The 20,291-nt window shown below is 39.1% G+C and overlaps 2 protein-coding genes across 10 annotated transcripts in view; both read right to left on the minus strand.

Annotated features, from left to right (window-relative positions):
* RGPD4 (RANBP2 like and GRIP domain containing 4) overlaps positions 1–12,067 on the minus strand; it is a 33,160-nt gene extending 21,093 nt beyond the window's left edge. For all 4 annotated transcript variants that reach the window (XM_051772724.1, XM_051772722.1, XM_051772723.1 and 1 more), the window contains exons 1-14: positions 11,766–12,067; positions 9,185–9,252; positions 8,490–8,601; positions 7,502–7,654; positions 6,449–6,679; positions 5,869–6,014; positions 4,245–4,437; positions 3,444–3,534; positions 2,367–2,576; positions 1,680–1,858; positions 1,407–1,582; positions 985–1,108; positions 468–629; positions 11–148 (exon numbers count right to left, since the gene is read on the minus strand). In XM_051772724.1, the coding sequence (XP_051628684.1) occupies positions 11–148; positions 468–629; positions 985–1,108; positions 1,407–1,582; positions 1,680–1,858; positions 2,367–2,576; positions 3,444–3,534; positions 4,245–4,437; positions 5,869–6,014; positions 6,449–6,679; positions 7,502–7,654; positions 8,490–8,601; positions 9,185–9,252; positions 11,766–11,840 (2,058 nt within the window). In that variant the 5' untranslated portion in view covers positions 11,841–12,067. The remainder of the gene's footprint in view (positions 1–10; positions 149–467; positions 630–984; positions 1,109–1,406; positions 1,583–1,679; positions 1,859–2,366; positions 2,577–3,443; positions 3,535–4,244; positions 4,438–5,868; positions 6,015–6,448; positions 6,680–7,501; positions 7,655–8,489; positions 8,602–9,184; positions 9,253–11,765) is intronic.
* A 3,582-nt stretch (positions 12,068–15,649) lies between these two features.
* LIMS1 (LIM zinc finger domain containing 1) overlaps positions 15,650–20,291 on the minus strand; it is a 70,669-nt gene continuing 66,027 nt past the window's right edge. For 4 of the 6 annotated variants that reach the window (XM_051772781.1, XM_051772782.1, XM_051772783.1 and 1 more), the window contains exons 8-10: positions 19,661–19,709; positions 17,999–18,074; positions 17,560–17,745 (exon numbers count right to left, since the gene is read on the minus strand). In XM_051772781.1, coding sequence (XP_051628741.1) covers positions 17,598–17,745; positions 17,999–18,074; positions 19,661–19,709 — 273 coding nt within the window. In that variant the 3' untranslated portion in view covers positions 17,560–17,597. Of the gene's footprint in view, positions 17,167–17,559; positions 17,746–17,998; positions 18,075–19,660; positions 19,710–20,291 lie in introns of those variants that run through there. The other 2 variants (XM_051772780.1, XM_051772779.1) reach the window with 1 other exon arrangement.

The raw sequence follows: 20,291 nt of genomic DNA on the forward strand, positions 1-20,291 counted from the left end.
ACAAACTTACCATGGCAAGATTCCAGTATGAAACCACATTCTCAATAGCTTCAAATGCTAACAAAGCATCATCAGTTTTGCCATCAACTGCATCCAACATGGCAAATGCTATATGTGCCTCTTCTTCATATGCTGCAACCTGAAAGACCTACAAATAAAGTGAAGGACAACTCATACCTAACAACGGAATGACATTTTTTCTTATAATACAGGGAGAATTCTTTTTCAAGAAAGTTTGTACTAAAGGTGTTCAGTGCCTTCCAATCGTAAACATGATTTTAAAGGTAAGACTGAAGTTGTAAGGAGAGGATTTTTCCCCTTTATCAAACGCTGATATTACCGAATCTCATCATTAATAGTTTCCTGGTAATAACATGAGTTGCACGATGTAGACAAAAATCCCTCAACCATGTACGTTTCTGACATAGACCTTCTCTTACTTCAGCCTTGGCTTAATCAATCTGTACCTGAATGTCTACACTATGGAAGTGTTTGAAGAGAGGATCAGTAGGTTCAGAAATACTCCTCTTCTTTTTGATAATTTCCAGCATAGGCAAAACTTTCTTCCAGTAATAAACACTTCGTCCAATGTATTCCTTCTGGTCATAGAAAGAGTTCCGGTTAATTCCCTGGTGAAGAAAAGGGAATAGAAGCACATGTTATTTCAAAAAGTTCAAGTCAAAATGCTATTCATACAAATCCTTCTCCTATTTTCTTTAAAAGTTTCAAGAGTCCTTCTCTGACACTAAACAAAGTAGCTATGTAAGGTAACATACACGTAGAAAATAACATTGCAGTTCAAACCAGTACTTTATAGAGTGACTATTATAGAGTGACTAGAGCAACAAATTTGCCTAATAAAATTAACAGCTGTTCTCAATATTACATACTCATCTGATCCCTTGTCACCCAAGTCTGTTCATAGTTTGGAAAACAGAAAAACACTTCTACATATTTAAAACCAAACAAACAATCTCAGCTTACTGTTTTTTGCAAGCTTTTTGCCCAGTGTATGATTAAGGCAGGTTGCAGGCCATGCTTCTCCAGTGTCCGCAGAGTACTTATGCCATGCTGTACAGTAAGCCTCAGTTTTGCTGCTGTCCCTGGTCTGAATATCAGAAGAAACATTTCTTCATTAGCATTTAATGTTTCTCATCTGTACACATAGCATTTACTTGATGAATACATCCCATGGTTTTTAGTTCTAACCTGCCTTGTTTAAAAATGTATTGTTAGAAATTAAAATTCTATTTTTACAAGTCTTTCAAACGTATCAAGTCCCTACTAGAACAAAGCTTCAATTTCCAAAATACTTAATTTTTCAAGAATCCATTGGGACCAATCAAAGGTGCTCGAGCTCCCTTTATGGAGCTTGATCAAATATATCCAAACTGAAAAAGCCTTACATTGATTTTCTCTGAAGAAGGGTACGAACAGCATCCCACCAGGATCTTTGGTCTTCAGTATAGAGTTGTTTGCACACTGGCAATGGTAAGAATTGAGGTTGATGTGCACTGTAGTGAGAATTAAACTTCTCTTGCAATTGCAGGTTGCTAGTGAATACCACCCCAAGTAGGAATACCTATTTTTATTTAAAAAAATAAAAAAGGATTAAACCAACAAACAAAAAAAACCCTTAATTTGTATCGTACATTAAAAAACTTGGAAAGTTTACGTACTTCAAGGTCTAACAAACAAATGGATTCAGGAGCATCTGTCTCAAGTCTTGATGTTTCCTGAGGCAAGTGGAAAAGCTGTTTTAACCACTTGCGCATCGGGGGTAAGACTGACATAGAGTTCCACTGCAAGCCAAGCCACACGAGGTGCTGGAGACTGCCACTGTGCATTCGAACAGCACCTGTGCAAAACCAAGGTTGGACACAAATGTCAGCTTCCTACAAGTCATCAAGACTTGTATCTGATCAAAGCTGGGTTTCACATTCCCTCTGTCATAGCAGCCAAAGATACGTTACAGATCGATACACATCAAGATTCCAGCTTTCACTTATGAAGGATTACAAACTTCAGATTAGCCAAACATATCACGTTCATCTAAGTGTTCACAGACATCAAACCCTTGAGCTTCTGACAGAGTGACTCTCAGATTTCCTCCATTTCCATCCTCAGTTTATTCAGTCCAACAGGTAACTAATTTTAGCCAACCTATTTCCTTCTCCAGAAATCTTAAAGGAGTTATTCAAGAAGCACTTCTCTACTTTGCAACAAAGTACAAGTTTTTCCTAGGACATTAGGGCAACTTTGGACAGCTATGCCAGGTATTTGTCTTTCATTGCAATATGAAGTATTTGTAGAAGAACTTCCAACACACGAAGTTGTGTTGAGTTTCAGAAAGTAACACCTCTTACCAATATCGTATTTATTGAGTTCCACTTGCACTGGTGCTTGTGTACTGACATTTCCAATATCATCTGTGCCAATAAAAGATCTCTCCCTTGAAGCTCCACTCTCAAACAGGCTATCAAACAATGTAAATGAACCACTCTTGTTTGCAAATGATTCCACAATCTCTTTGAAGAAGTCTTGCTTGCCATGGCTTAAGTTCAGCAGCATATGACCTAGAAAACAGAAATACACTTCACATTAACAAAGCAGTGGACATGAGGAAAGTAACATTTGCTACACTGGACTGTTCTTTGCTACTGAAGGCTTGGCAGGAATCAGGATTTCCCCTTATGAAACCTACAGACTGCTAAGATATGCTCTCCTTGTAATTAGGTCTGTGTATCAGCACATAGGCTTTCCAAGCTCGAAGTGACAACAATGCCAAGGCATTTGCAAATCCAGCTCTTTCAGAAAACAAAGCCATCCTACCATTACTATTCTAGGGGCATTGCAACTGACCTTAAAATAAGTAGCTATAATAGAAGCAGAAGCTTGTGTTAACGAAATCCATTCTGAAATAACTGAACCTGATGTTTAATGGGTTCATTTGTTTTCATTTAGGTCCTGTAAGAATTTTGTAGACTGAAAAACTGTCTGTACTTAGCAGCAAAAAGAACAAAGCTGAAAAACGAGATGAAAAGATTGGGGAAAAAAATAGTAATGTTTTCTTTTCCTCTTGGGGTTAACAATGCTTGTAAAATAGTATCAATAGGCAAAAGATATTTCAAGTTGATCAAGAGACCATAAAAGTTAAGTTCTACCTTAGTGTGCTGGAGAGTCAAGAATGTGGAAAAAACCTCCACCACTCTTGGGGAAAAAAAAAACCAAACCACATTACCAGCATGCTTAAGAGGGGAAAAAAAACACTTTTGGTGTCAGAACCAAACTAGTATTTTTATTTACACATGTAGTCAGAATCTAGAGTTTTATTGCGTATTGTGGTGGTAACATTATAAGATTACAATGTGTTCTTTAACAAATTACTTATCTTTTACAGTAACTCTAACACTAAAATGGAACTATGCAGCTATTTTTATTACCAGACTGGCTTTTTCGATCACAGGCCATCATTTCTAGCACATCTTGTCCAGTTTGATCCCCCTTTATTAGTTTTGACTTTGGTTGAGGAACCTGGTGAAGTAAGAAGAAAATTGTTACAGCTTTTTCACAGTAGGAGCAGAACAACTAAATATAATCTTAGAAATTAAGAAACTAGTGTCTTTTTAGCATTAGGAAACCAAAGGAAAACAGACATCATTCATTCTGAAGGTACTGCATCACATATCCAGGGATGGGGTTCTGTTCTGGTGTGGGGTGGGTGAAGAGAGCAGAGAATCCACCCGAAGCCCATAGGTGTGCAATTACAACTACTAAAAGTAATATTAAGTGTACACAAGAGCAAGTAATACCTGGAATACAAGCAATGGCATAAAAAGGATGATCAAGGCAAAGAATTCATATGCAAAGGAGCTTGATATTTTTAATTTTGCTGCCTACACAAAAGGTATATGGGAACTACTGAATTCCTCTCCTTCCCTCCCTATAGCAATAACACTCAACGTGAGTATTCAGCTGTACTACGGAAAAGGGAATATACTGCAGAAAATAATTGCACTAACCTTTAAGAATCAGGTTACTCTGACAAGGGAAACAGCTGAAGGTATACTTTTACCCTATTCATGTCATTTGAAACCTTTTAAACAAATGTGAGTGAGGACAGAGTCCTCCTTTAGGTAGACAAGCACTCAGTTCATCTCAGGAAAACAGGAGTTCAACATGTGCACAGGAAGAACATTTCAGGAACTGCATCAACTAAAGGCATAAACTGAAAAATCACTTACCTGGAAACTTATGAGATAACACAATGCTGCTAGTTCACATACAGCTCTCCACTGTGCCTCATTGTGTTGGGCCATTTTCAGCAGCAAAGTTCCAGCATGCATGTACAGCTGTCCTTTCATTTCCACATAGGTACGATACAACTCATCAGCCCCATTCACATATGGTTTCATGGACTGAAGTGCTCGGTCAAAACTAAAATGTAGAGAAGACTCATTCAAAACAGAGTCCTGGTAAAAGCTATAGCAGGTGATTATTGGTTCATGTTATTTAACTGTGAATTGAGTAAATTTGTGAGTCAATGGTCAGTAATGTTTCTATTGCTTAAACCAGAAAGTGGTCAGTAATGTTTCTATTGCTTACTAGAAAGTAAACACACTAAACATTATCTACATATTTATAATCTTTTTCAGCACATTTTTTCACAGCTACTTTCAAAACTATTCTCCTGAACCAAGTAGATAAACTTGTTCACTAATGCAGATGTAGAGACTTGCAGAAGGCACTATTCACTCTACTCTTTCTTTTCCTTCGTTTATCAGAAAAGTCCAAAATACTCTGTACAGGCTCTTCAAAAACATAAGGCACTGCAGAAATTCTAGTAGCTGTAGACAAGTATACAATCCCCACTCAAGAGAGGCTTTCCAGAAAACAATTATAAACTCTTTCAATTACTGGGCAAAACTATACTGGCTGTTAGCATTGCCATGACCTGGAAGTGCTTCACATGTAAACACTTTGAAAAGCTCTAATAAATCAGCAGCAGAAAACCCAGAAAGTCAATGTCAAAGGAGAAAAATAAATAAAATATACTTCAGTATTAAATATTCCTCATCCATTGTCTGTATTGCTTCAAATACTCATCGAAGATTAACAAACTGAAGAACATTTTTACAAAAGGCAATATAATAGCCATTACACAACTTAGGAACAAATATAAATCAGTAAAAGCCAGTAAGAAAGGGAAGATAATGGCAAGAAAAACACAGACCTTAATATATTGACTACATTGTTTTGTACTATTCTAGGTGCACCACAGATGGTAAACCTTGAAGTAAGCTGTAATACCACTAGTTTTATCTGAAGGAGAGTGTGAAGGGAGGAAACCATCTGCAGTAAGAACAAAGTTCCCAACTATTCCAGTGTGTTGTGTTAATTTACAATAAAATAACCAGGACAAAGCTGATATACAAGAGGTGGGTTCGGTTTTCCACTTTGAGGGTTATATTGTGGATTTGTTTGGATTGTTCTGAGTTTTTTAGGTGTGTGTTTTTTTTCAAATTGTCTAGAAAATCTGGATTAGTCAATTGCTGAAGCACAGAACAATACTTTCTTATTGAAGGGAAAGAAGGTACAAAGTTAATTGACCCAGGATATTAATGAGTCTTCTCCATGGCTGTGTGCTGACCGTTCAAACAAGGCTTGTATCTCAGTCAAAAGACAGCCTGGGGTTCACACCCTATATAAGAACCGTTCTTAGTGGTCAGTACAGAGAATCACCTCTCCCATCCACAAATATGTGAAACAGAAGCTTGGCAGATGTTCTGTAACCCAGAAACAAAAAAACCCCGAACTATTCCAAGAGGTTGTTATTTTTTTTTAATTACGGGAAAGTTTAAGCAGTACCTTTCAAGTGCCTCTCTGCATTCCTGAACATCTCTAGAAGAAAGTGTGAGTTTGACAAAGCTGGAATAGGCCAGCAGATGATCTTTCTTGATAGTTCTCCAGTTATTTTTATCAGATTCCAAGTCTTGTAAAGATTCCAGATATTCCTAAAGAAGAAAGTTCATCACAGGATAAGGAACAGTCATCCTTCCATGAAGGCAAGGGCAGTACTTCTCCAAAACACACTAGTAGCATTTACTGCATAATCCAGTTTCACAGGTGAGATCTTAACATATTCTTCAGCAGCAAAGTTCCAGGGAACTATTTGCTTGAGTAATTTTATCCCTAATGGAACTGCTGTATCTAACTCTGCTTTTGTAGTTAGAAACTCAATAGCTCTATAAAGCTTAATTTTAGAGAGGAAATTCCAATTAAAAAAACCACCACAGGAAGTATTTTGTAATTCCACTGGTTTCAGCAGACTTGCATTTGAAGGAGTTAAATCCCTTGAGAAATAGCTGTCAGAGTAATGACACTAAGAGAAACAGACCAGATAAAAAGATATGGAAGACTATCACAGGATCAAAATATGATTAAACACCTCAAATGTCTCTACAACACAGGAACACCATTCCAAGCTTGACTGCAAAGGTATTTTCTTCTCTGCCTCCTGACAGTGGAGCACAGCATCTTTTAATCTATTATTTGAACGGTAGAGTGCAACTAGTCGGATGTTTATGTAGACGTCATCTGGTCTTGCATAAAGTTCTGCTTGAATCAAGTCAAAAAGCTGGTTCCACCCATCTTCACCTTTACAATCCAGTAACTGCTCCTGTTAACACGTGAAGGCAATGTGTTAATACTTAATTTACCACATGAGTCTCCTAAGCAACTACAGTAACAGTCTTCACTACAAAGACCATCTTACTTAAGCTACACTACTCATAATAGTTTTCAGCTTTTATATAAAGTTTGATTAAATATTCATATAGTTAAACATGTATATAACTATCACAGAAGAAAATCTTCAGAAGAATTTACCTCTTACCCAGGGCAAGAAATGCTTCTCAAACCACTTGGTTCAATGACAGCATACCTTGCCATAGACTACCTCACTTAAAAAACCCAAACATCTTGAGACTTCAATGTGGCTGCTGACTAGCTATACAAAATTAATATACTTGTGCAAAAGAGATATTGCATGGCTGAAAGCATTTACATGGCATTTGAGAACTACAGCATTTCTCATATTCCACAAAGCTGATCATAATATTTATTTAAAAACATAAAAGCAGTGTAAACCAAGAAAGTTCAAGTTCACAGGCCTGGAACCTTCCTGCAAGTGACACAATAGAAAGAATAAGTAGTGCTTATCCAGTCTTAACTTTCTGACTGTGATAACTAACAAAATTTCTCAGCATTTTTGAAGAGGATTAACCTTGAAACATTAAATAGTGTATGAAAGCTCGTAGTTGTAGCTTTCTTGAAAGCTAGACAAAAATGTCAAACTACAAAGAATGTAACATCTAATAATTTTAATATTAATGATTCTAAAACAATTTAGCCAGGAAGAGTTTTGCTTGAGGTGCCATGCAAAAAGCACTCTGGTCAGATGCAAAAAGTTTCTTAAAGCCAGAGGTAATTTTGAACTTACCTTCAACCTGTAAATAGCAGGACTCCCAGGGAAGAGCTTAGCAGCTCTATCAACCCAGTATTTTGCTCTTCCATCAGTAATGTCATTATTGCATAGTAACTCTGCAATCTTCAATACAAGATCTTTCTGTGTTGGGTTCAACTCCACGGATCGCTAGTTTTCCCCATACAAGAGGAAAAAAAATAAAAAGGCAACTTGATCTTATGATCCATACAGAACAGGTAAGAGTTATACCTCCAAAAACATTCTATTCTAATGAATTAGACCTATAAATACAGAATATATAAGAAAAGCCTTTCCAAATGCCACTAGTAGTTTACAGCACCCAGATGCAACTGCTGGAATCCAGAAGAGCATTAAGAGAAATAATGCAAAAGCCAGTTCCATTGCATCTGCCACTAGCTACTCCTATATATGGGCATTAGGACTATAAGGACCTCTAGTCTAGCCAGGCATAGAAACTTCAAAAAGAAAAATTAAAGACAGAGTTTAAGAAGTGTGATACCACTTCATAAAGCTGTACTGGTCAGACTTCTGAGCACACAGTCTCTCTCTCCAAAACCAGAACAAAGGCATTTTGACTGAGAATTTGCTTGCCTAATCAAAATCAGATTTGCCCTTCTTTTCTGCCCCTCCAAAATCAACCAACCAAAAAACACACTAAGTCTACAGTCTTACAGCAGCAACTAGACTCCAGTTGTTATCACAGTTTGCAATGTATGACAAGGGGAGAATTTAACAGCAGGCAGCACAAAGATCAAGACTAGAACAAAAAACAAAGAAGCGACTTAAAAATATACTACTGAAGCAAGTGATATCGAGTCAAGAATCTTCTCTGCAGTGCTTCATGTGCTTCCATTGTCAAATGTAATAGTTTTCCCAGGAGTAAGCTTTCTTCTATAGGTTTGAGAATGTTCAGCACAGAAGGATTTTAGAAGTCCATTTAGAAGAAATAAAGCAGGATATTAGGGGTCAGTGTAATACTTACCTTGTAACACCCAAAAGCTTTTTCTATGTTATCCTCAGCTTCATAAATCTGTCCAAGAAATCTGTGTGCTTTGGGATCTCTCTCTTGTACATTGAGGTATGTAGATATGTATCTATGAAGGGGGAAAAAAAGTCAGTTACTTGACCAGTATTTTTCATTAAGGCTTCCCCTCCCACCTTGAGCTATAATGGCAACTTAATCTGCCACACAGGAAGTACAGATGTATTTCGTTCTAGATACTTTGGCCAGACCATACAGGAAGTATAGACATGTTCTGTTCTAGATACTTTGGCCAGACCTTTAAGTTAGCAGCAACACAGCTTATACATGTACTAATGCTACTTACTCGCCACCATTTCTGTTTATTAAAAAAAAAAAACAAAACCAAAACCCCAAAAAACCACAACAAAAAAAACCCAACAAAGCAGAAGTTTGCAGAAATGGTAAGAACTACTCAATACAATGAAGGGGGAAAAAAAGCCACTTCAGCCTGGTAAGTTTTCCAGTACCACATAACTATCCTTCTTTTAAGTTATTGTTTTACAAATATTTAAATAGCACTCAATATCCACATTTACTGTTACCTTAAAGCAGCATGATATTGATCTTGCTTTCTCTGGTCTACTTCACATTAACTTAGCTTTTCTTTTACATTTTAAAGAACAAAAAACCAAACATACATCAACACATGTTACCTTTTAGCAAGTTCATATTCTTTTATTTCAAAATACAGCTTAGCAAAGAGGAATCCTTTCATCGATTTCTGAAGGAGAAAAACCATGACAAACATACTTTAGACACATAGTACTTCAAAAGTAATTCCATAGTGTGACCTTTCTTTTCAGCAATGCCTAATACTCAGATGACTGAATTTGACAACTAGTTATCAGCTCAAATCCACTCGTCATACTTATGGGTTTGTTTTTGAAAGATGTAGGTTTAAGAATGAAGAGTAAAAGGTTTTGCTATAATTGGCAAAAGCTACTAGGCAAAATAGAGATTACAACTGAAGAAGCAACAAGCCTTTATACATGTGGTATTTCGTACACTACGCACTAAAGAGAGTGGAAGAATAGGGTCTGCTACATTTAATTTATTTCATTGCAATGTAGCAAGGAAAAAAAAATCCTACCAACCAAGAGATATCTGTCATTTAGCCCTGCTGTAATATACTGTCATCAGACACTGCTGTTTAAATATACTTAAGGAAAAAGGAATTTTTAAGTCATTCTCAGTTTGGGCAAGAAATGTATTTATGCAGTAGTTTATTTCTGACTAAAATAATTTGAACATGTACATTATACAGGCAAAAGGTGAAACACCTCCAAAGGTATTTTGGGGAGGCAGAATAAGGAAATAACAAGGGCAAAAGAAAAAGAAACACAGAGAGCTGGCAGAGGGCAAGATGTCAGAAGCATAAATAGGAGGAAAGGAGTGAAAGGAATGGGCTAAAGAACTGATAAAGTTACAAGAAAAAACCTCAAGGTAGAGCTAAACCAGACAAATTTACAGCTTCAACTCCCAATATCAGTTCAAAAGTAGATTTCGCTTTTAAACAAAAAAGTACTGGAACTAGTTACATCTATGATTCCAAACAAGTGTGTACATTTTGAATACATTTGAATTACTAGTCTCCCTCCCTCTATTACCAGCACTATTCATGCAAAATTTTAAAAAGTCATTAAAAATAAAAGCAGGCCTCCCAAGATACTTCGAGTTTTCAGCCTGTATTTTTGAAGTCTGTTATAAAAAGACAACACTGAAATTTGTCAGAGTGGAGTCACATTTGGCATCTCCTTTTAAACATGGATGAAAAGAAACCTCAAAATAAATGCTTTGCAGTCTTATAAGCACCCTCCTCCTAAAATCAACACAATAAGAACACCAGTAACATTTTCGACCACTGACTGTGCTTATACAATTAGTTGTAAACATTACTTATAAAAAAAAAAAAAGACAACAAACTAAATATGCACCAGTAGGTCTTAAGTATAAGAGGAGAAAAGGATTTATTTTGTTGCTGACTTCACTAGGAAAATCAAAAATATTAAAAAGCACCCATGATTCTGACAGTGATGTCCTTGACACGGTCTGCTCCAAACAGCACTCAAGTCAATTACACGATCCACAGAACAACTTTGTTACTGTTGGAAAAGAAGTACAAATCATGAGGACCCACACTGGCCCTGCTAAAGGTCCCTCTGCATAACGATGAACATGGATGCATTCACGCTATACAACAGTGCTGAATATTGTAATTCCACAATAAAATCAATTCAGAGCAGCAGAACAGGATCTTTCAGGAATAACTGCCATGAATTGCATCAGACCTGTATACCATTTTCCAGATATAATGAAAAATGGTAAAAAGTCATGCAGAATTCCTCATCGTCCTGTCTAGTTACTAAAATACAATAGGAAGATTATTTTTTCCCAGTTCCTCCTCTTTTAATAGTGCTATACAGACAAGAATATTAATCACGTGGCACATAAAAAGAAACTGAAAGTGTCTCACATCTTCCTTGTTTCAATTCTCTTCCCAAGAAAGAGAAACTCCAGAAACTCAGGAACTAAACTACCACAAAACTGAAGAACTCAGTACTCAGAGAACTGGTAGACTCTTTAACTTACCAGGTGTAAAAACCAGCTGCGCAGCTCTGGTAAACCATTGCTCCCAGTTAGGGAAAGCACCTCCGGTAAGGGAAACCCCACGACCCTTGCTCTCAGCAGCTTCCCCTAGCTCTCTCGACTTACAGAGATCCTGAGTAAATCAGGACTCAGAGATTCTTACAGAGACACCGTAACTCGCCGAATCTCAGAATACTTCGGGTTGGAAGGGACCTATGGAGATCACCTAGTCCAACTCCGCTGCCAAAGCAAGGTCACCTAGAGCAGGTGACACAGGACCACGTCTAGGTGGGGTCTGAGTGTCTCCAGAGAGGAATCCTTTTTCCTCTTACCGCCATGGACGCGGACGGGCGGAGCAGACCGAGCCCCAGCACCGAGGCTCCGGGTCCGGCGCGGGAGTCGGCGGAGCGCGGCCGCCCCGCACCCCGGCAGGGCAGAGGCAGCGAGAGCAGCCGCCCCCCGGCCCAGCCGGGCAGCGAGGCCTCCCGGCGGCGCTGGGGGAGGAGGGCCGCCCGTCAGGACGCGAGGCAGGGCCGCCGCTGCCGCCCCACGCGAGGCGAGTGTGGGAAGTGCTCCAGATGAGCTCGACGGAGCGGCCGCAGCGCCCCCCGGGCCCGGTGCGAGCGGGGAAGGCGAGGCCGCACTCACCTCTCTGGGGGACGAAGTCGCGGCCTGCACGGAGGCGACGTAGCGCTCCACCTCGGGCTTCGTGCGCCTCATCATGGCGCCGCCGCGGCGGCGGAGGCCGCGCCCGGGCTGCCTCCCGGCGGAGCGCGGTTCCCGGCCGGCCGGTGGGCACGGCCCGGCGCCGCGGAGGGGCAGGAGCAGGAGTGCAGGGAGAGGCAGGCAGGAAGCGCCGGAGGAAGCGCAGCAGCGACGCGGCCGCCGCTCGTTACGCAAGTTCCCGCGCACCGTGCGGCGCGCGCAGCCCCGACGAGTGGGCGGGGACCGCCCCCGCCCCTATCAACGGCCGTGGGGGGGCGGGGTCGGCCGGGACTGCGCATGCGCAAGGGGGCGGGGCGGGAGCGCGCAGCTGCTGAGGGCGGGGCGGGGAAATCTGTCACGGTAAATCATCGGGTGCGTGAGGCCGGGCTGTAGCGTTTGCTCACCTGCAGCTGTAATAAACTCTCACCTAAAACTGTGTAACTCTCATCCAAATAATATATAATAATGTATTAGGTGATAATATATTTATCAGCTAAATAACTCATTCATTCATGGCCAGGCTTCGCGAACGAAGGTTTGGGAAGGGCTTTACCCACATTTGCTACAAGCGCGCTGGTGGCTAAAAAAGCCAATGCGAGATAGACAAGACCGGTTGCAAAAGGCACAGCAGAAATATACTCTCTCTCTATATATATATGTATATAAAATAAACTCTTACCTAAAACTTTGTAACAATTCTGGTGCTCCTGACATAAGGAGGACACAGAACTGCTGGAACAAGTCCAGAGGAGGGCCAAGAAGTTGACAAGAGGGCTGGAGCACCTCTCCTACAAAGACAGGCTGAGGAAGTTGAGGCTGTTCTGCCTGGAGAAGAGAAGGATGTTTGGAGACCTCATTTCAACCTTCCAGTGTCTGAAGGGAGGCCACAGGGAAGCCTGAGAGGGACTCTTTGTCAGGTACTATAGTGATAGGACAAGGAGTATCGGGTTCAAATTTAAAGAAAGGAAATTTAGGTCCGAATTTTAGGAAGAAATCCTTTACTGTGAGGGTGGTAAGACACTGGAACAGATTGCCCAGGGAAGTTGTGGATGCCCCAACCCTGGCAGTGTTCAAGACCAGGTTGGATAAAGCCTTGAGCAACCTGGTCTCATGGGAGGTTTCCCTGCACATGGCAATGGGGGTTGGGACTAGATGATCTTTAAGTTCCCTTCCAATCTTTAACATTCTGTAATTCTATATTGGGTCATTCACAGCAGCTATAAATTTAATCTGTAAGCATGAGAGCCTTATCACCGAGACCCGATGCTCTAGAAAATGAGTCTCCAAATACTGTAGCAGCTGTGGTGAGAAACTTATTTTTCAGGCACTGTGAATAGTACAATTAAACAATTAAGCTCTAAAGTACATCTGGGAACATGGACCAGAAGATGACAAGATCAGCAACCCTCAAGGCAGGACAGATTTGCAAGTTGTAGTTGTACGAGTTTGGTGGCTTGAGGATAGTGGTCCCCTGGTGAAATTCCCAGCAGGCAGCCTCAGATTCTACTCGCTGGAATTATCCATCTCTCCTGCCAATTCAGACACTTTGGTCAAAATGAGACCACTGGGCTCTGTTTCTGAAGAAGTATAATTAAAAATCCCTCCAGTTCTCAATCTCAGACAACCCATTGACAGCCATATGATTCCTGCTACATCTAAAAAATACCTATGGCCCCACATCTTACCCTCTTTGCAGGAAAAATAAGGAAACATAGCCAACTTGTTTTTGTAAGAAGACCACTAGCATCCATGTAACAACTTGGCTGAACAAATTGAGCCTCTCTTTTATTATTTCTTCTATTAATGGTGATTTAGCCATTGGATTTAATTCCTAAAAAAAGATCATTTTTTTTCTCTGTACTTTTTAATGATGTGTCTACAGCTGGGGTTACTAACCAGTTTATTATCTGCACCTGCCAGGTTAAGTAATAAAAGTCTTCATGCTGGTACAGGGGACTACACTGGAGTTTACTCAGTTGTCTCACTGGAGAACATTACTGCTCTTCAGCTGATAGGGAGGCATGGGCAATTGCCTTCATACAGACCAGGTCCAGTACTTCCACACTGGTCACTGTTTTGCCCATCCCTGTGGAAGTGGCACCCCCGTGTTGTCCCTGGTGGTCACAACATCGGGCAGGACAGCATTGACTCTAGTGCTGTCCGTGCAACCAGACTGTGCTCAGCTCAGGTCACTACCTATCCGTGGGAACAGAGCACAAGGCTTGCCACTGCAAGCAGCAAAATGGCTTAGGCTCAGCTTCTTCCCCCTACAGCAACATCCATTGGGCTTTCTGGAGTGCTCCCTACTGTTAGCCTAAGCAGGGGCTTCTAAAGGAATCTCTCGACCACACGATTGATTGATGGAGCAGAAAGGGGCAAAGCTTCTGAGGCAACCATTCCCAAATCCCAGACTCACAGCGTCTTTGAGAGACTTTGTAGGGGCATAATAGATCTTGCCTCTTTCAGGAAATTATGCGCAGCTATGCCAAATATTTATAATACTGATGGGCCAGGACAGGAAATGAGTTTCAACACCAGATGTATAATTGTTCAGGCTGTCTAATTGCTACCTTGCTCCCTGGCTCTGCTTTGCAACTTCTTTTAATTAATCCTCTTCATGAAAATGTCCAGAGGTATTATTCTAATGACAGTTCACACCATAGACAGCTCTCAGGAGAGCTGTATGGATTTAGGGAATTCTCCACTTGAGATAGGACCCCAATAAAAACAAAAACATTTTCACTATGAGGGTGATGAAGCACTGAAACATACTATCCACAAAGGCCTGAGAAATCTCCTTCTGTGGCAACACTCACAGGCTTGGCTTCTGTACTGATCCAACTCTGAGCAGATGCCTGGGCTAACTGATCTCTAGTAGTCCCTTCCAATGAATATTATTCCATGCTTCATCAGGCTTTCAACCTTTGAGTACTCCAGATGCTCTCAGTGCTACATTGTGGGATCTGAGATACACCTGCTTGTGTTCATGAAACAGAAACCACTGCCTTGGTGAACGGTAGCACAGTGTTCACCATCAGGAACTTGGAAATGGAAAACCCTGTGTCAAGGCCCAGGGCTGCCAGAGTGGAGAGCAGACCTAAGGCCACTGTGCTGTAGGTGGATGTAACCCCAAGCAAAGGGATGTGATCCAGGTCTTGCCGTTTAGCCTCAAGGTTAGGGACCCTTCCCGACTCTGAGCGGTAAGGCTGGGCACACGTAGGCTGAAGGAAAAGATGTGCAGCCAGTGTAACGTGAAAAACCTAGAAGTCAATTACAACTTCAAGGGGAAGCACTGCTGAGTTTGGTCTGCTGAATCCATGGCAGAGTCCAACAGGGCTGCCATGCTAGTTATGTAAATGCTTTTGGGGGACATTTTAAGCTTTTGTAGTCTTCAACGCAGTCAGGACTGCATTTATAAATGTTATGGCATTCAATAATTATGTAAGATAAAATAGTCAAAAAATATCCTACCTAGCACTAAACTGGAAGTTTGGGGTGACAGGTTCATTACAGTGAAAGGAGACAAAAAAGTTAATAGGAAGGTGTATGTTTTAAACTCAGACAAGATACCTTCTTTAGGAAAACCAAGTGACTGTGCCTATTCAGAAAATATCTAGAAGAATCGAGTTGTTCTTTATGAAACAAACTGTGGTTTCTTTTATGAACCTTAGAACTAACTACAGACATATGCCTTTAGGAAAGATATATGTCTCCTTTAAAACAGGATAATAAGGAAGTATTTACTTATTCAAGGTAAAAGCCCACGGAACCAAGAGAGCCTTACTGCTTTCCCACCCTTCTCAAGCACTCATTTCAGAGAGGTGATACAAGGTTTAATAACATGACCTTTATTGATGACAGTGGAAAGCAGATGTTTATTTTTCATAAACAGGAAAGAAAATTTTACTTCCTATTATGTAATTACATAAAATCTGTTTAAATCACTAATATAAAAAAAAGTTAAAAAAAAGTTTGTGTACTTCATAATGTAGTACCATCAAGAAGTCCTAAGTAACTGTATTTTCTATAAGAAGGGAAAAATAAAACAAATTTGCATGGACAGAAGTCAACAGTATAAAAGAATTAAATGTATGTTATAAGGAATTTTGATTATTTGTAAGCTCAGTCCATGAGGATGGCTAAAGAAGTAGATCCTAGCAGGATCGAACCTTGCATATTTACACTCACAGGTGTAAAAGTAATATTGCCAGTTAATTGAAATATGCATTTTCAGTATTTTTCTGAAAATTACTGCAGTCTAGAAGCTACGTTTTAAATTCAGATGTTCACATTTGAAATAAAATGCTTCTCACATCCTTTATAATTAAGGCAAAGTATGTTATCTTTTGAAAATACCTTCTATATAGTTTTTGCATAAAAATATGAAATAAAAAATAAAACTATATATGTTTAATGGAACACTGTTACGTATGGTCCAGCAGAATAAGGCACAAAAAGTAAATAAAATGCTAAAGCATATATAAAAGTTAATGTGTTATTTTAAGTGGAATATAGCAAAATTCAAGTAGTTCTGAGTATGCTCATTTCTTGCAATAGGAATACATTTTTATATAGGTATCTCATGCTAAGCCTGATGTACAAACATTCATCATGTAAGCATAATCTATCTGAAGTAGGTAATTTGTACAGTGACTTTATTTAGAAATCTGATAGTTTTCAAACCATCTGAAACAAGGCTCCTTAATGAAACTTCTCAGCCTGAAATCCAAGCATGAATTTTTCTATGAGGCAAAGTACATTGGTTTCTTGCCCAAATCACAACATGAGTTGAACAAGTTTTGTCTGCATGCTTAATATGAAGGTTAATATTTTCATTAACATAAGTGACAATTCATGCCCCTAAAGTTGGGCACATTTGCACAGTTTGTTTTCACAGGTGCTCACAAGCAAATTTTCTCTCTGTAAAATTCCACAGAGATTAGTGTACAGAATGGGTCTCCTGCATCAGTACAACTACATTATTGGTCAGAAACCTTTCAGGTGAGCTGCTATTTAATTTAGTCTGGAAGTACTGTCTGTTTATCAACAAATAAGTATACATGTAAAGAGAACAGAGAATCTTATGATATTTTGGTTTGATAGAAGGCATACATCATCATTTGTTGTCTGACTGCAGCATCAAAGCAGCCCACAGCCTGTCCCCCACCTCACCCCACCAAGTAATATCTCTAAGATTTTTGCAAAGGAAGGGGAGAGCAGATGAAGTCTTTACTTCCTTCCCAAAGTTTCAGCTAGTTTCTTCAGTCTTTTCTTCAGCTCTAGAGGAAACTTCTCATAACACTTTTTGCAGACAGGCTTCATATCAAACTCAACGAATTTATTCCTAAAACAACAAAGCAAACCCCAAATTTTTAGCAGATGAGATTGTGAAAAAAGGAATTAAAAAAAAATCTCCTATTAAATGTGCACAAGCAAAAAATTAAACCTCCAATTTATACATATATGTTAAGTTACTTTTACAAAGTTATATACACTGTAGACAGTGATTACAGTACCCTGTTGAGTAATCTACACAGTTTTTACCCAGATGTCTGTTTTCATTAACCATGTAATTTAAAAAGCCTTTCGAACCTAATTGTACAGATAAAGAGACTAAACATAAGATAATGGAATCATAAGTCAATATTTAAGTTGCAGTTGCATAAAAAATATTTTGGTTTTGATTGCCATAAATTCATGCAGAAGCTTAAAAAAGCATCCTTAGCACTAACCAAAGAAGAAAACAGCAGGGATGGTGGTAAGAAGGAAAAAAGTTTACAAACAGATTGGCTTTTTCTTTTTCTGCTTCTCTTTATCCTTTGCTTCACGTTCCCGTTTGGCAAGCCGTCGCTTAAATTCATCTGGCATTTTCTCATAACAGTGTTTGCAGACAGGTTTTAGATCAATTTCAACAAACTTATCCCTTTAGAGTTAAACACAGAAAAATAAAGGACAGAAAAGGAGAAGAGTTAGGAAGCCTAACTGAAGGAAGACCTGAACAGACAACTGACAGAGACATAAAGTAGTAAGTGGAGCAAGAGAAAGAAAGATGCACATATTTCCTCAATGCTGCTTAGATGTTCTTCATACAGTTACAGCTACACTGTAGCAATATTTACACTTTGAAGAGAACTACTGATATGTTTTGAAGGCATCACACTTATTGATACACTTACTTGAGTGTTAACTTAGTGTTGCAAGTTGAACAAGCGAAACAGTTCACGCACCATGCCTTATTCAGAGCAGACACAACTAGGGAGATGTGAAAACCAAGAAATCATTAGCATTGCCAAAAAAAAAAAAGGTATTACAAAAATTTTAACCTCACATATTCATGAGGTGTGAAGAACAGTCACTGATCCTTGTATCAGGTATTAAGGACCATAATAATTATGTGGCAGGACTAGGGAGGCAAATGTAGAGTGTAGCGTAGCAGAACTGTGAAGCATTGATAAAGTCTCTGAGGCAAGACTGGCTTAACCTGTTTTTGCCTCCTATTTTTGCTTCCACCTCATCATACACCATGCTGATCTCAGGCAACCATTCTATGAGGCCGTGTTTCCAATTTAATCAGGAAACGTTTCCAGCTGAAGAGAAATCCAGCAAAATATTGGATTCTTATAATTTGCGACAACAAAAAAGTGTCAAATTTGTGCACAGAAATGAAAGACAAAATGTAATCAAACACATACATTGAAAATAAAGAAATTACTATATTCTGTTCAGTACTATATTCTCTTCAGTTCAGAGACCAAAACATACACTATAGGTGTCAGATTATATAGTGAAAGCTTGCAATCATACAAAGAAGTAGTCCTCCAACAAGTTCCAGTTCTGCTCATTCTAGTAGAATTTTAATGAAAAGGAGGACTCTGTTTCCTTTAAAGCATTTTGGATTGTCATTCTGTAGTTATAGTCCAGTCCAGAAAATGTGTGGAAAGCACATCTCTGGAATGTATGTTTTATCCTATAGTTACATGACTAAAATGAGTATATGTCTCGTTTTGCACGTTAGAGGCTTCCTCCTACTTTGCTAATGGCTTCGGCTTAGGTGGGGTTAGCATTGGTATTATAGTATTTACTTTGGGTAGGGGTAAATAGGCACATAATGTCGCATTATTTCAGGCAGAATAATTTGCTTTTGGCATTTTATCAGAGCTGGTTACCCAAAAAGCCTCTCAAAACCACCCTCCCTCCAAAAAAAAAAACCAAACCCCCAATCAAACAATAACAAAACAAACAAATCACTATTAGTTCTGCCTTTACAGGACACATATTTCCAAGTATTATCATTCCTGGTTTTGTGACATTAATATTAGCCTAGATTTTCAAAAGACAGGTGCCTATGATAGATAGGTAAATATCTCCAGGAACCACTGGCATAATGGGAATAAGGCACTTTATAAAAATTCCTATAAGTGCTCACCTACGTCTTTCAGTATCTAAATATTTTTTCAAATTTGGTTCATGATCCTCTTTTGAGGAGATGTCTGTGTGGTCATTCTCACCCTTGCATGTGTTCTTTTTGAAGCTGGTGGGGCAGGAAGCCGCTCCTGAGCATCTTCCAGCATTCCTGGCCTTTACATGTCACTAAGGGGTTTCACGGTTTTCTTCAGCCACTGGGTGGTCTTCTACCATCATGAAATGCTTGCTATAAGGTTTTCTTACCATTTAGTCTCTGATTAATTAGCTCTAATTTAATTACTGATCAAGAGAATGGCTGGGTTTTTTTAATGAGAACAATCAAGGACTCAACACAGGGCTGTTTTCCCCTTACTGTCACTTTTAAAGAGAACTTCCATCAGAAGGGAACATTAAGGAAACAGAAAAGTGCTTACCATCTCCTTCAATCACACGGTTGCAATGGAAACAAACATCACCAAATAGCTGAAGAGGAAAGAGAAGTAAGGGATTTTTATTGCGATGATTTTATCGAGGGTAACTTCTCAAACTAACAAAATAACTGTATTTCAGCTGATGGGCACAGTTGTTTTCCTATTTGTTCCAGTAAAATAAGGAGAATGCTGGCAAGTCTGGTTTGGTTTTCCAAGTACGTTTTGCATCATCTTATCACAAAAGGTCTTTATAATATTTAAGATACGCATTTGTTTACCTTTATTTGATCCTCTGTAAATCAGATTTTGTTTTCTTTTAACATTTCTCTAATCCTGAACATTTGAAATACAGCAGTTGGTGTCACATACACACTGTTACTAACCAAATAATTGAACATCTGGACTTACACGCATGATTAGAATGACATATTGCTGTTTCTGGCAAAAACTGTAAGGAAACATTATTTTTAGTTTAAAAAAAACGAAAAGGAAACTTTAGGACAAAAATTATTCATTCTTTTTCCAGGCTTAACATTTGTCCATAATATAACAATTAAGAAGTGCCCAAAATTTCGTGTATTTTTTTCTAACTGCAGTAGTTAACCTAGTAAAAGACATCCACTCTACATACAGC

The sequence above is a fragment of the Manacus candei genome, unplaced genomic scaffold (genome assembly GCF_025592945.1).
Source record: "Manacus candei isolate 608988 ecotype Guabito, Panama unplaced genomic scaffold, ASM2559294v1 h1tg000159l, whole genome shotgun sequence".
In the NCBI taxonomy this organism is placed as follows: domain Eukaryota; kingdom Metazoa; phylum Chordata; class Aves; order Passeriformes; family Pipridae; genus Manacus; species Manacus candei.